The following is a 13,327-nucleotide window of genomic DNA, read 5'->3' as shown; positions in this document are numbered from 1 at the left end:
AGCCCTGTTCCTGGGACTAGGGACAGGGTTACTGGCTAAAGGCTTGGAAGCTAAGCAGAGCCAGGCCTAGTTAGTACCTGGAGGGGTGACCATCAGGGTAAGACCAGGTGCAGAAGGTCACGGAAGGAGCCCTGAGGAGGGGCGGTTGGTGAGAAGGTCACGGAAGGAGGAGCGGCTGGTGAGCAGGCCCGGGCGTTGGGCTGAAGATTGTCAGACAGGAAGAATGGTGGAAATGGAATGGCAGCGCACACCGACGCAGCTGCTTTGCTTCTCCCAGTCATGGGAGCTTGCACGATCACATTTTGTTGTTCATGTACTTGTGCAATGACAATAAAGTTGAATTATTATTATTATTAAATAAATGCACGTTGGTTTTAAAGTCATGCACTTTGTCCTATGTGTAGTTTTTGAGAAGCAAAGATGGCGAGTTGTTTGGAACCTAAAGAGTTTCACTCCAGTACAATCTGAGGAGCGGCAGACGCAAAACCAAGGCACTGCAGCGCCACCGGTGGTAGGAGGATGTCATTGCAGCGTGACACATTTACAATGGCAGATTCCAATATAAACATAGCAATTTACAATAGAAAAGTTGACGCAAACATGACAACAAGAAATACAATTTTCAGGACAGGAAGTATGGGCAAAAATGAGATTTTAATTTATGAGCAGTCGACCTCCCATGGTGTTGCACATGGGGAGTCAAGAACAAGTGTTGCCTTCAGGTGAAGTGGGGTTAGAGGGCAGGCAGGGGATGTGCAGATGAAATTCAGCCCCATTTTAAGTCAGTCATTCTGGAATTGCTACATCCACATTTATAATGGGCACGATAGCAAAATACTGCAGATGCTGGAAATAAATTATTTCCTTTCCAGTTTTGAAAAAGGGTTTCGACCCGAAACATCAACTCTAATTTCTCTCCACGGATGTTGCCTGGCCTGCTGAGTTTTTCCAGCATTTTCTGCTGTTATTTATAGTGGGCACTTTGCTCAAGGAAAGAGAAGGCTGAGATATGACCTGATTGAGGTTTTTAAGATTATGAAAAGGTTTGATCGGGTAGACATAGAGAAGATGGTTCCATTTGCGGGGGAGACCAGAACTAGGGGCCATAAATATAAGATAGACGCTAATAAATCCAATAGGGAATTCAGGAGAAACTTTTTTACCCAGAGAGTGGTGAGAATGTGGAACTTGCTACCACAGGGAGTGGTTGAGGCAAATAGCATAGATGCTTTTAAGGGGAAGCTAGTTAACATATGAGGGTGAAAGGAATAGAAGGGTATGTTTATAGGGTGAGATGAAGTAGGGTGGGAGGAGGCGCGTGCGGAGCATAAACACCAGCATGAACCTGTTGGGCCTGTATCTGTGCTGTAAATGACTATGTACAGTAATACAAACTAGTCGTGCTGTAATTGCAGCCTTCCACTAGTGGTGGAGTTATATTTTTCTGGGACAGAGGAGGACCGGAAGCGTCATATCAGCATTGATTTCGCACAAGTAACAATTCGTGGAGTCAAGAACAAGTGTTGTCTTTAGGTGAAGAGGGGTTAGAGGGCCGGAAATAATTGGACCAGGGTGAACGGGTGTAGTTCCGTCCACATTTGAAAGTCATACATTCTGTTCTTATTTTTACATAACTTAATGTTGCATTATTATCTATAGTTAAGCATCAAAATTAATGGCAATTTGGGAAACAGAAGTAAAGCTGGTTGGAGCATGGGGGGGGGGTTCCTCTGCAGTGCAGGCCAAGGAAATGAGAGACATAAAACTGAAGGTGCTACAGCACCACTGCTGGCAGAAAGGAAGCGAGCAGTTGGCACAAAGGTGTGAGCAAAATGTCACCACAGCGACTGGTATTTATAGAGCGCCTTTAACGTAGTAAAACATCCCAGGGCGCTGCACAGGAGCGTTATAAAACAACATTTGACACCGAGCCACATTAAGAGAAATTAGGGCAGATGGCCAAAAGCTTGGTCAAAGAAGTAGGTTTTAAGGAGGGTCTTAGAGGAGGAAAGAGAGGAGGAAAGAGGAGGAGAGATTTAGGGAGGGAATTCCAGAGCTTAGGGCTGAAGGCACGGCCACCAATGGTGGAGCGATTAAAATCAGGGATGCTCAAGAGGGCAGAATTAGAGGAGCGCAGATATCTTGGTTGGGGGGAGGGGGGGTTATGGGGCTGGAGGAGATTACAAAATTAGGGAGGGGCGAGGCCTTGGAGGGATTGAAAACAAGGATGAGAATTTTAAAATCAAGACAGGAAGTAAGATTTGTGGGCAGGAAGTGCACGCAGAATTAAGATTTTTAACATATTATAGATGGTTGGCATTTTGCTGGTAAAGCATTTCAAGGTGGATTGTCATTCTAGTATGTTGAATTGTATGTTGTTCAACCAGACTAGTAGACAGGCAAATGAGAAGTGATGTAGCCAGATGTGCGATGTTTGACTCAATTGATACCATGCCCATCTTTGGGCCAGAGGGTTCTTGGTTTGAGCCCCACACCAAGACTTAAACTCATAATCTAGGCTGGCACTCCAGCGCAGCTCTGAGAGAGTGACGCATTGCTGTTGAATTGAGATCTCAACTGCCTTTTGATTTGCTTATTAATGGTCCCATAGACCAGCGGAAATATTCCCCCAGTGTCCTGCCAACATTCCTCCCTCAATGAATACTACCTCAACCAGATTAACTGCCCATTCCTATTGCTGCTATGTTCACCTAAATGCCAACAGTCGCTGCACTCCAAAAAGGTATTTCACTGTGTGTGAATCACTTTGAGACATTTGCATTGCTTTCCTGATTTTCAAATCCAGTTTTCAAATCCCTCCCTGGCCTCACTCATTCTCTCACTCTCTCGGTAACCTCCTCCAGCTCTACAGCCCTCCAAGAGCTCTGCGCTCCTCCAATTCTGGCCTCTTGCACACCCCTGAGTTTCTTCACTACACCATTGGCGGCCGTGCCTTCAGCTGCCTGGGCCCTAAGCTCTGGAATTCCCTCCGTAAACCTCGCCGCCTCTCTACCTCTCTCTCCTCCCTTAAGATGCTCCTTAAAACCTACCTCTTACCTGTCCTAATATCTCCTTAAGTGACTTGTTGTCAAATTTTGTTTGATAACGCTCCTGTGGAACGCCTTGGGATGTTTTACTACGTTAAAGGCGCTATATAAATGCAAGTTGCTGTTGTTAACATCATTGTACGTGCTGCTATGAATTTTCTTTTTGTAGAAAGTTTATCTAAAAATAAACATAAAATCCATACTTCGATAGCTGCCACTGCAAGCGCAGCACCCCGCCACAGCGCAAACCTCCCTAGATGGCCAACAGAAGCAGAGGTTAAATTTTCCAGATCATTCCAAGAACCCAGTCTACCACAAACCATTCAACACCCTTCAAATTACTTTATCATCATGACATGATGGATGAGGTTTTTCCCTCTGTACTGCTAATGTGCTGTCGCTGAATGCTGTAATCTCCCAAGTGTCAGCTGTGGCTCAGTGGGTACTCTCGCCTCTGAGTCAGATGGTTGTGGGTTCATAGTCCCACTCCAAGAGCCTTGAGCACAGAAAAAATCTAAGTTGACACTCCAGTGCCGTCTTTCGGATGAGACGTTAAACCGAGGCCCCGTCTGCTCTCTCAGGTGAATGTAAAAGATCCCGCGGCACTACTTTGGAGAAGAGCAGGGGAGATCTCCCTTGTGTCCTGGCCAATATGTATCACTCAAATCAACATCACTAAAAACAAACAGATTTTCTAGTCATTATCACATTGCAGTTTGAGGGAGCTTGTTGAGCGCAAATTGGTGTTTCCTACATTACAGCAGGGACTACACTTCAAAAGTACTTCTACAAAAAGAAAATACTGCGGATGCTGGAAATCCGAAATAAAAACAGAAAATGCTGGAGATACTTAGCAGACCAGGGCAGCATCTGCGGAGAGAGAAACAGGGTTAACGTTTCAGGTCGATGACCTTTCGTCAGAACTCCAGTTCTGATGAAGGGTCATCGACCTGAAACGTTAACCCTGTTTCTCTCTTCACAGATGCTGCCTGACCTGCTGAGTATCTCCAGCATGTTCTGTTTTTACTTCAAAAGTACTTCATTGGCTGTAAAGCGCTTTGGGGCATCCTGAGGTTGTGAAAGGCGCTATATAAATGCAGGTCTTTCTTTTCTTTTTCCTTTATCATTATTGAAGGACGTAAGGGCCCCACAAATCCTTAAAGGGGTGGGCTGCTTCCCGCCCTAAGTGCCAGAAAGCCTCCCACCCCGCAGCTGGGTTAGGGGGTGGGGACAGGAGAGGCGGGCCTTTGGCGCCCGGGGCCACTCCAACCGCCATACCTTCATAAATAACTAGGTGAAGCTTGGCTCGGTTGCTCGCATTCTTCCTTCGACACCAAAGGCTTGTGGTTTCAAGTCCGTGATCAGGGCTTGGCACATCATCGAGACGTAACACTCCCAGTTGGCCCTTTTCCTGTTCCCAATGGCTCTGACGTTCTTTTATACCACGGGGCATTTACTTCAGTCCCGCAGTATTCGGAACGCACCCTGGGCAAGTTTTTCTGATTATCCCATTTTAATTTTCACACTCAGTTTCCACTAGATTTCGCCACAACATGAGTTTCTAAATATGCTCATTTTAATCACTCATGAAACCCTGTAGATTAAAAAAAAAATCTTTCTTCATTACCATTATGCAGCTGGTCTGTGCTGTTTTTCTTTATTTTCACCTTCCATTACTTAGCAACCTGCTCATCTTTTCATTCTCAGGCCAGGCGAAAGACCTTAACCCTCACAAAACCCACCCTCCCCTTGCCCCTTCCCCTCCCCCTCCACACCCCACCCCCACCCCCTCGCCTTACACTGTACAATGGAGCATTCTGCTCGCTGCATCATGAAGTGAGCAGCTGTTTCCATGGCACCACTACTGTATTACCTAGACAACCAGTCCCAGATGCTGCTCCTCCCCATTCCATTTATTTGGAAGATTATTTAGCTGGTGGAGAAACATTATAGGTTTTTTTAATATATATATATATATATACAAAACATTTTTTAATGGCCTGTTGAAATTATTTGGCAACTGAAACGTCAAATTAAATGCCTCATTTCCCTCCTGGATTTTTTTTGCAAACTTATCTTAAATCCATGTCCTCTGGTTACCCACTCTACTGCCTGCAAGTGGAAACAGTTTTTCCCTATCTACTCTATCAAAAGCCCCTCATAAGTGAAGCGGACCCGGCCACGCTGCCCCCTTGTTGGTTGAATACTCGCCGTCAAGGGTCTTTTAACGGTTGCTCAGGCGAGATGCTAGAGGGCGAGTGTTGCCTGCGTCGCCCAGTCAGAAGAACGAGAGGGAGAGGAAGCGGGGGGAGAGGAAGGGAGAGAAAGTAAAAAAAAAAAAAAATGGTCTGGCCACCACCTCAGACACAGGAGCGTCCATGCAAGACTTAGCAATGTGTATGAGAGGTGATACTCCGCACCACCTGTCCATTTACCGCCTGTTACGGTTTGCATTCTCACCCAAACAGTTATCCCTCGCAAAAATCCAGAGGACTTTACGCAGCGAGTGGTGAGGACCTGGAACTCGCTGCCGACGGAAGCGGAGACACTCAATGTTTTCAAGGGGAGACTGGATAGGCACTTGAGGGAAATAAACCTGCAGGGCTACGGGGATAGAGCGGGGGAATGGGGCTGACTGGATTGCTCTGCAGAGAGCCAGCACGGACTTGATGGGCCGAATGGCCTCCTTCTGTGCCGTTATGACGCCATGACTTGTTTATTTGCCATTTATCGTCTCTTTTTCTTGGCTCATGTGATTTCCTGAACAGTATTACTTCAAAGAAGCGATTAACTAGTATCAGAAATAGCTTCACAATTAAAAAAAAAGCTTTTAAGAGATGACAGTTCTTACATTTTCTTCAATGAATGGCTTGTCCACTGCCACTTGAGGGAGAAGGAGAGTGGTTGGCGAGATGGGGGCTCCTCCAACCACGGACACCACTCCATTCTGGTCCACGGCGCTGTGCAGTTTCCTCCGCCCGCTGAGCGGCACATTCGGTGTGGCTGGCACAGATCGGTGACTCCCATGGCTCTGGTTGCTGTTGGCTCTGTTGAATGGGGACAGGCACAGGGGGCCTCTGACACTCTCGTTGTCCTCAAAGACGCTGCCCTCCTCATCCAAAAATATGTTCCCCAAGGCCGTGTCTACGGAGTGAGTCCGGAAGCGGAATATGCTCCCCCGTCTGAATGGGTGGTGGCTTGAAAGTATAGGTGTCATGAGCGGCTGCGAAGAGGATCCAAATCGTTAAAGGGCGACACATAAAACCGATGGACAGGGGAAGACCAGCTGGTCCATCGAGCCTGTCCCATGCAGTCAACTAAGTCAATGACCACCCCACCACCACGCACCACACCGCCCACCGTATCCCCCCGCACCCCCCAAATATGCCCCACCTACCAGCAGCCAGGCAAGCTTGCCTTTATTAGCCGTGGCATAGAATACAAGAGCAGGGGGGGTTATGCTTCATCTGTATAAAACACTAGTTAGGCCGCAGCTAGAGTACTGCGTGCAGTTCTGGTCACCACATTACAGGAAAGATGTGATTGCACTAGAGAGGGTGCAGAGGAGATTTACAAGGATGTTGCCGGGAGTAGAGGATCTTAGCTGTGAGGAAAGACTGGATAGGCTGGGTTTGTTTTCCTTGGAACAGTGGAGGCTGAGGGGAGACCTTATTGAGGTGTATAAAATTATGAGAGGCCTAGATAAAATGGATAGAAAGGACCTATTTCCCTTAGCAGAGGGGTCAATAACCAGGGGGCACAGATTTAAAGTAATTGGTGGAAGGTTTAGAGGGGATTTGAGGGGAAATGTTTTCACCCAGAGGGTTGTGGGGGTCTGGAACTCACTGCCTGAAAGGGTGGTAGAGGCAGGAACCCTAACCACATTTAAAAAGTACTTGGATGTGCACTTGGGATGCTGTAACCTGCAGGACTACGGACCAGGAGCTGGGAAGTGGGATTAGGCTGGATCGCTCTTTGTTGGCCGGCGCGGACACGATGGGCCGAAATGGTCTCCTTCCGTGCTGTAACTTTCTATGATTCTAAGAGGAAAAAAAGCAAGATTTAAACAAAAAAAAACCACAGGCTCAGGAATGTTAGCCTTTATCTCTGGAATATAATGGGTTGGAAGTTATGTTACATTTATATAAAGCTCTGGTTGGACCAGATTTTGAGTACAGCGTTCAGGTCTGGGCACCCCACCTCAGGAAGGGATATACTGGCCTTGGAGTGGGTGCGGCGCAGATTCACCAGAATGACACCGGGGTTAAAAGGGTTAAATTATGAGGACTGGATGCATAGACTAGGCTTGTAGTCCCTTGAGTAATGGGTGATCTAATTGAGGTGTTTAAGATGATTAAAGGATATGATAAGGGTAGATAGAAACTATTTCCTCTGGTGGGAAGAGTTCAGAACAAGGGGGAATAACCTTAAAATTAGAGCTAGGCCATTCAGGGGGTGATGTCAGGAAGCACTTCTTCACACAAAGGTTCGGGGAAATCTGGAAGTCTCTCCCCCAAAAAGCTGTCGAAGCTGGAGGGGTCAATTGAAAATGTCAAAACCGAGATCAATAGATTTTTGTTAGGCACGGGGTAATTAAGGGTTACGCAAGCAAGGTGGGTAGGTGGAGTTAAGATACAGATCGGCCACGATCTAATTGAATGGCGGATCAGGCTCGAGGGGCTGAATGGCTCCTGCTCCTGTTCATGTGTTCCAGTCAGGGAGGGAAAAAAAATATTTCTGGGAAATTTCTCTCTGACTCCGCCAACCGCTCCCCCCACCTCCCCCCAAAGTTTGATCAAAAAGAAGTTCCAGGAGATCACAGGGAACGTCGCCCAACGTTCCATCCGCCTTTTGTGCCAAATGATATCAGTCACAGCCAAAGGTGATCTCTCTGGCCAATAAACAGAGCTTGGGACAACAACAACAAAAAACAACTGGCACAGATGTTTATGAAAGTCTAAATGCCAGGCTGGAAAAAAAAACAACAAATTAAATACACAAGAGGAGCCTGTAAAAGGCCCGAAACACTTCCTTGTTAAATCTGCAGGTCTGAGGCCTCCCTGCTCCTCAGGTTTCCATGGGTTATGCTGGGGACTTCAACCAGCACGGCCGTGGGGCAGAACGTGATGAGACGCCCTTCCCGGCCCCCTTTTTCACCTGTGTTAATGAAGCCTACGGCTGGTTCAGACGAAAGGATCTTACGTCCATTCCCAAGCCCAACCTGCAACCTTCGGCGGGTCCCGAAAACCAGCGGGAATCCAGCAGGGTTAATTCCTGCTGGGTTTCTTGCCACCTACCAAAGAGGGAACACTCGGGAAGTGAAAACGGGCTCCCTGACCCCCTAAAACCTGGTTCACATAGAAACATAGAAGATAGGAGCAGGAGTAGGCCATTCGGCCCCTCAAGCCTGCTCCGCCATTCAATGCGATCATGGCTGATCATCCAAATTCAGTACCCTGTCCCTGCTTTCTCCCCATATCCCTTGATCCCTTTAGCTATGAGAAATATATCCAACTCCTTCTTGAATATATTTAATGAATTGGCCTCTACTGCCTTCTGTGGTAGAGAATTCCACAGGGTCACCACTCTCTGGGTGAAGAAATTCCTCCTCATTTCTGTCCTAAATGGCTTACCCCTTATCCTTAGACTGTGACCCCTGGTTCTGGACTCCCCGAACATCGGGAACATCCTTCCTGCATCTAGTCTGTCTAGTCCTGTCAGAATTTTATAAGTTTCAATGAGATCCCATCTCATTCTTCTAAATTCCAATGAGTATAAGCCCAATCGACCCAATCTCTCCTCATACGTCATTCCTGCCATCCCAGGTAACAGCCTGGTGAATCTTCGCTGAACTCCTTCCATGGCAAGAACATCCTTCCTCAGATAAGGCGACCAAAACTGCACACAATACTCCAGATGTGGTCTCACCAAGGCCCTGTACAACTGCAGCAAGACATCCTTGTTCCTGTACTTAAACCCTCTTGCTATGAAGGCCAACATACCATTTGCCTTCTTAACCGCCTGCTGCACCTGCATGCTTACCTTCAGTGACTGGTGCACAAGGACACCCAGGTCTCGTTGCACTTCCCCTTCTCCCAATCTATTGCCATTCAGATAATAATCTGCCTTCCTGTTTTTGCCACCAAAGTGGATAACCTCACATTTATCCACATTATATTGCATCTGCTATGCTTCTGCCCAATCACCCAACCTGTCCAAATCATCCTGGAGTTTCTCGGCATCCTCCTCACAGCACACACGCCCACCCAGTTTGACTATGAGGCGCACTTTTTAATCCCGCATCACAGCCGACACCAAGATCACCTATTCTCATCTGTGCGTCACCACCCACCGCCATGCTTTGGTCACCTCTAGACAAGCAATGCGGTAAAAATTTGTCAGTGCCCGGTTTCGCTGGGTGGGTTGGGGGGCGGGGGGTGGGTGCGGGGGCAGGGGGGGTGGGTGGAGAGCCGATCGTGGCCAGCAGGAGTGCTGTGGAGCTACACGGAGCATTTATGCTCCTCTTGGCCCCACGTGAATTATAAAAAATAAACTGAGACTTATCTTTTCGGTAGCGGCCAGTTGCTGGGACCCTCAGGGCAGCTACTTTTCTCAGAGGGGTCCTGTAACAGGCGCTGGGCCCCTCATTAGCAGAGACAAGGGGCCTAACGCCTGTTTTAGGTGGCCACCCAGGTGCCAATATGGCACTGGACGTTTTTGAGGCGTCTTTCAGGCCCAGAGCGTAGCCACGCAAAATTGATTCTTTTTGCCTGGAATTGAAATTTCTACCAATTTCTACCCCAATTATACCAACCCTCTATTTCTTACCATATCCTCCACCGTCCTGCAAATGCAGTGCCTGTAGTCTGTTCCACAATAAAATCCTGTTCACCCATCGCCCTGTCCTTCAGATTTAACAAGGAAGTGTGTCGGGCCTTTTAATGGCTGTTCTTTCATAAGCATCTGTGCCAGTTGTTTTTTTTTTAGCCCCAAGCTCTGTTTATTGGCCAGAGAGAACATCTTTGGCTCCATGTTAAATATAAACTCCTCATCATTCTCTTCAGATCCCTTCCACTGCCTTGTCCCACCCTCTCTCTGAAATCTTCTCCGGCCTTATGACCTCCTCCCGCACCCTATGCTCTGGCTGTTTTTGGTATCTCCCCTCCGCTTGCCCCACCATTGGCAGCCGTGCCTGCAGCTGTTTAGACCCTACTCTCTGGAACGCCCTCCCTAAACCCTACCCGTCTCCCTCTCAACAACATCTTGTATTTATATAGCGCCTTTAACGTAGTAAAATGTCCCAAGGCGCTGCACAGGAGTATTTTAAGACAAACAATTTGACACCGATCCACATAAGGATAAATTAGGGCAGGTGACCAAAGACTTGGTCAAAGAGGTAGGTTTTAAGGAGCCTCTTAAAGGAGGAGAGGTAGCAAGGCAGACAGGTTTAGGCAGGGAACTCCAGAGCTTAGGGCCTAGGCAACAGGAGGCATGGCCACCAATGGTTGAGTGATTATAATCAGGGATCCTCAAGGGGGCAGAATTAGAGGAGCGCAGATATCTCGGGGGATGTGGGGCTGAAGGAGATTACAGAGATAGGGAGGGGCGAGGCCATGGAGGGATTTGAAAACAAGAATGAGAATTTTGAAATCGAGGTGCTGCTTAACCGGGAGCCAATGTCGGTCAGCGAGCACAGGGGTGATGGGCGAACGGGACTTGGTGCGAGTTAGGACACGGCAGCTGAGTTTTGGATGACCTCAAGTTTACGTAGGGTGGAATGTGGGAGGCCGGCCAGGAGTGCGTTGGAATAATCAAGTCTAGAGGTAACAAAGGCTCCCACTTTTAAAAGCTCCACCGATAATCAATCATTTTTGAACAAACTCTAGGTCGCCTCTCCTAACATTGCTAGGAGCTCGTTTTCCCTGTGAAGCACCTTGGGACATTCTTTATATTAAATGCAAGTTGTCGCTGTTATGAAGGATCACTACTCTTCCCGTTGTAAGGAGGAAGGTTTACTCTGATTCATCAATCGCTGCGGGGTCCGAGCTGAGGCATCCTACTGCTTCAGAAGAAAAAGAAAGACTTGCATTTATATAGCCCCTTTCAGGACCTCAGGACATCCCAAAGCGCTTTACAGCCAATGAAGTACTTTTTGGAGTGTAGTCACTGTTGTAATGTAGAGCACGCGGCAGCCAATTCTGCGCACAGCAAGCTCCCACCAGCAGCGATGTGACAATCTGTTTTTAGTGCTGTTGGTAAATAATGACGCCATCGGCGCCCCCTCATCTGCATAATTAAAGAAGATCTCTTTATGATGGCGGCCCTGCTCAAGTGAGCAGGTTAAAATTAAAACCTGGGGGGGGAAAGGACCGGGGTAGGTCACTGTGGCCATTTTAACTGCCCTCCCGGCCGACTGGCTTCCCCCATGAGGGTAGGGTTAAAATCACATTGCTGGGAGCTCATTCTCCCTGTGAAGGTCCTGCATAAGAGATTAGCGTGTAAAGTTAAGGCACATGGGATTGGGGGCAAGGTATTGACTTGGATAGAGAACTGGTTGGCAGACAGAAAGCAAAGAGTTGGAATAAACGGCTCTTTTTCCGAGTGGCAGGCAGTGACTAGTGGGGTACCGCAGGGATCGGTGCTAGGACCCCAGCTATTCACAATATAGATTAATGATCTGGACGAGGGAACTAGATGTAATATCTCCAAGTTTGCTGACGACACAAAGCTGGGTGGGTGTGTGTGCTGTGAGGAGGATGCCGAGAAACTCCAGTATGATTTGGACAGGTTGGGTGATTGGGCAGAAGCATGGCAGATGCAATATAACGTGGATAAATGCAAGGTTATCCACTTTGGCGTCAAAAACAGGAAGGCAGATCTGAATGGCAATAGATTGGGAGAAGGGGAAGTGCAACGAGACTTGGGCGTCCTTGTGCACCAGTCGCTGAAGGTAAGCATGCAGGTGCAGCAGGTGGTTAAGAAGGCAAATGGTATGTTGGCCTTCGTAGCGAGAGGGTTTGAGTACAGGAACAAGGATGTCTTGCTGTAGTTGTACGGGGCCTTGGTGAGACCACACCTTGAGTATTGTGTGCAGTTTTGGTCGCCTTATCTGAGGAAGGATGTTCTGGCCATGGAGGGAGTGCAGCGAAGATTTACCAGACTGATACCTGGGATGGCAGGAATGACGTATGAAGAGAGATTGGGTCGATTGGGCTTGTACTCGCTGGAGTTTAGAAGAATGAGAGGGGATCTCATTGAAACTTATAAAATTCTAACAGGACTAGACAGACTAGATGCAGGAAGGATGTTCCCGATGGTCGGGGAGTCCAGAACCAGGGGTCACAGTCTAAGGATAAGGGGTAAGCCATTTAGGACAGAGATGAGGAGGAATTTCTTCACCCAGAGAGTGGTCAACCTGTGGAATTCTCTACCACAGAAGGCAGTAGAGGCCAATTCATTAAATATATTCAAGAAGGAGTTAGATATATTTCTTAAGGCTAAAGGGATCAAGGAATATGGGGAGAAAGCAGGGACAGGGTACTGAATTTGGATGATCAGCCATGATCTCATTGAATGGCGGAGCAGGCTCGAGGGGTTGAATGGCCTACTCCTGCTCCTATCTTCTATGTTTCTATCACAGAATCTTACTGCACAGAAAGAGGCCATTCGGCCCATCGTGTCTGTGCCGGCTCTTTGGAAGAGCCATCCAATTAGTCCTACTCCTCCCCCCCCGCTCTTTCCCCACAGCCCTGCAAATATTTCCACTTCAAGTATCTATCCAATTCCTTTTTGAAAATCGGCCCTTAAATGTCTCAATTACTCAGAGGACCTTTTTTTATTAGTATGCGGAGCAGTGGGATGAATCTGACTCTGCTGAGGATTGTATCTGGTTTGATGTTACAGTACTAGGGTAGCTGTTATTAACAAGAGCAGGGGCATAATTCCACAAAAGCGGGTAGATAAGCGTTTCCTTCTAAAGTTGGGACTGTGTAGCATGCAACGCGCAAATTACCTTCCGTGGTAAGCTTTCTTCTGATGCCGACTTCAGTTCCTTTTCCTCATCTAACCCCTCTTCTAGTTTTCCTAGCTCTTTTCCACTCCTGGTTCTGTTACTTCTTTCTTTGGTGCTCTTTGCACTTAAATGTGATCTCTCCGAGGAGCTTCTCGACATGGTCTCGTTCCCCAGTCTGGTCAATGCCTGTGAAAAGGTTTCCAGTAAATTATTTATGAAAGAGCTTGTTCCGTGTATTGGCATTTGTGTATGCAGCCACACAGTATTC

At 47.6% G+C, this 13,327-nt stretch overlaps 1 protein-coding gene across 2 annotated transcripts in view; it reads right to left on the bottom strand.

Moving 5' to 3' along the window:
* The window catches only part of scn5lab (sodium channel, voltage gated, type V-like, alpha b), a 524,522-nt gene that overhangs the window by 291,999 nt on the left and 219,196 nt on the right, over window positions 1–13,327 (bottom strand). For both annotated transcript variants that reach the window (XM_085987471.1, XM_085987470.1), the window contains 2 exons: window positions 13,060–13,245; window positions 5,899–6,270 (listed from right to left, as the gene is read on the bottom strand). In XM_085987471.1, coding sequence (XP_085843597.1) covers window positions 5,899–6,270; window positions 13,060–13,245 — 558 coding nt within the window. The remainder of the gene's footprint in view (window positions 1–5,898; window positions 6,271–13,059; window positions 13,246–13,327) is intronic.

This window comes from Somniosus microcephalus, chromosome 5, assembly GCF_052327205.1.
Source record: "Somniosus microcephalus isolate GS21.2 chromosome 5, FLI_Smic_1.0, whole genome shotgun sequence".
NCBI classification, from domain to species: domain Eukaryota; kingdom Metazoa; phylum Chordata; class Chondrichthyes; order Squaliformes; family Somniosidae; genus Somniosus; species Somniosus microcephalus.
This window is presented reverse-complemented; position numbering and strand designations above follow the sequence as displayed.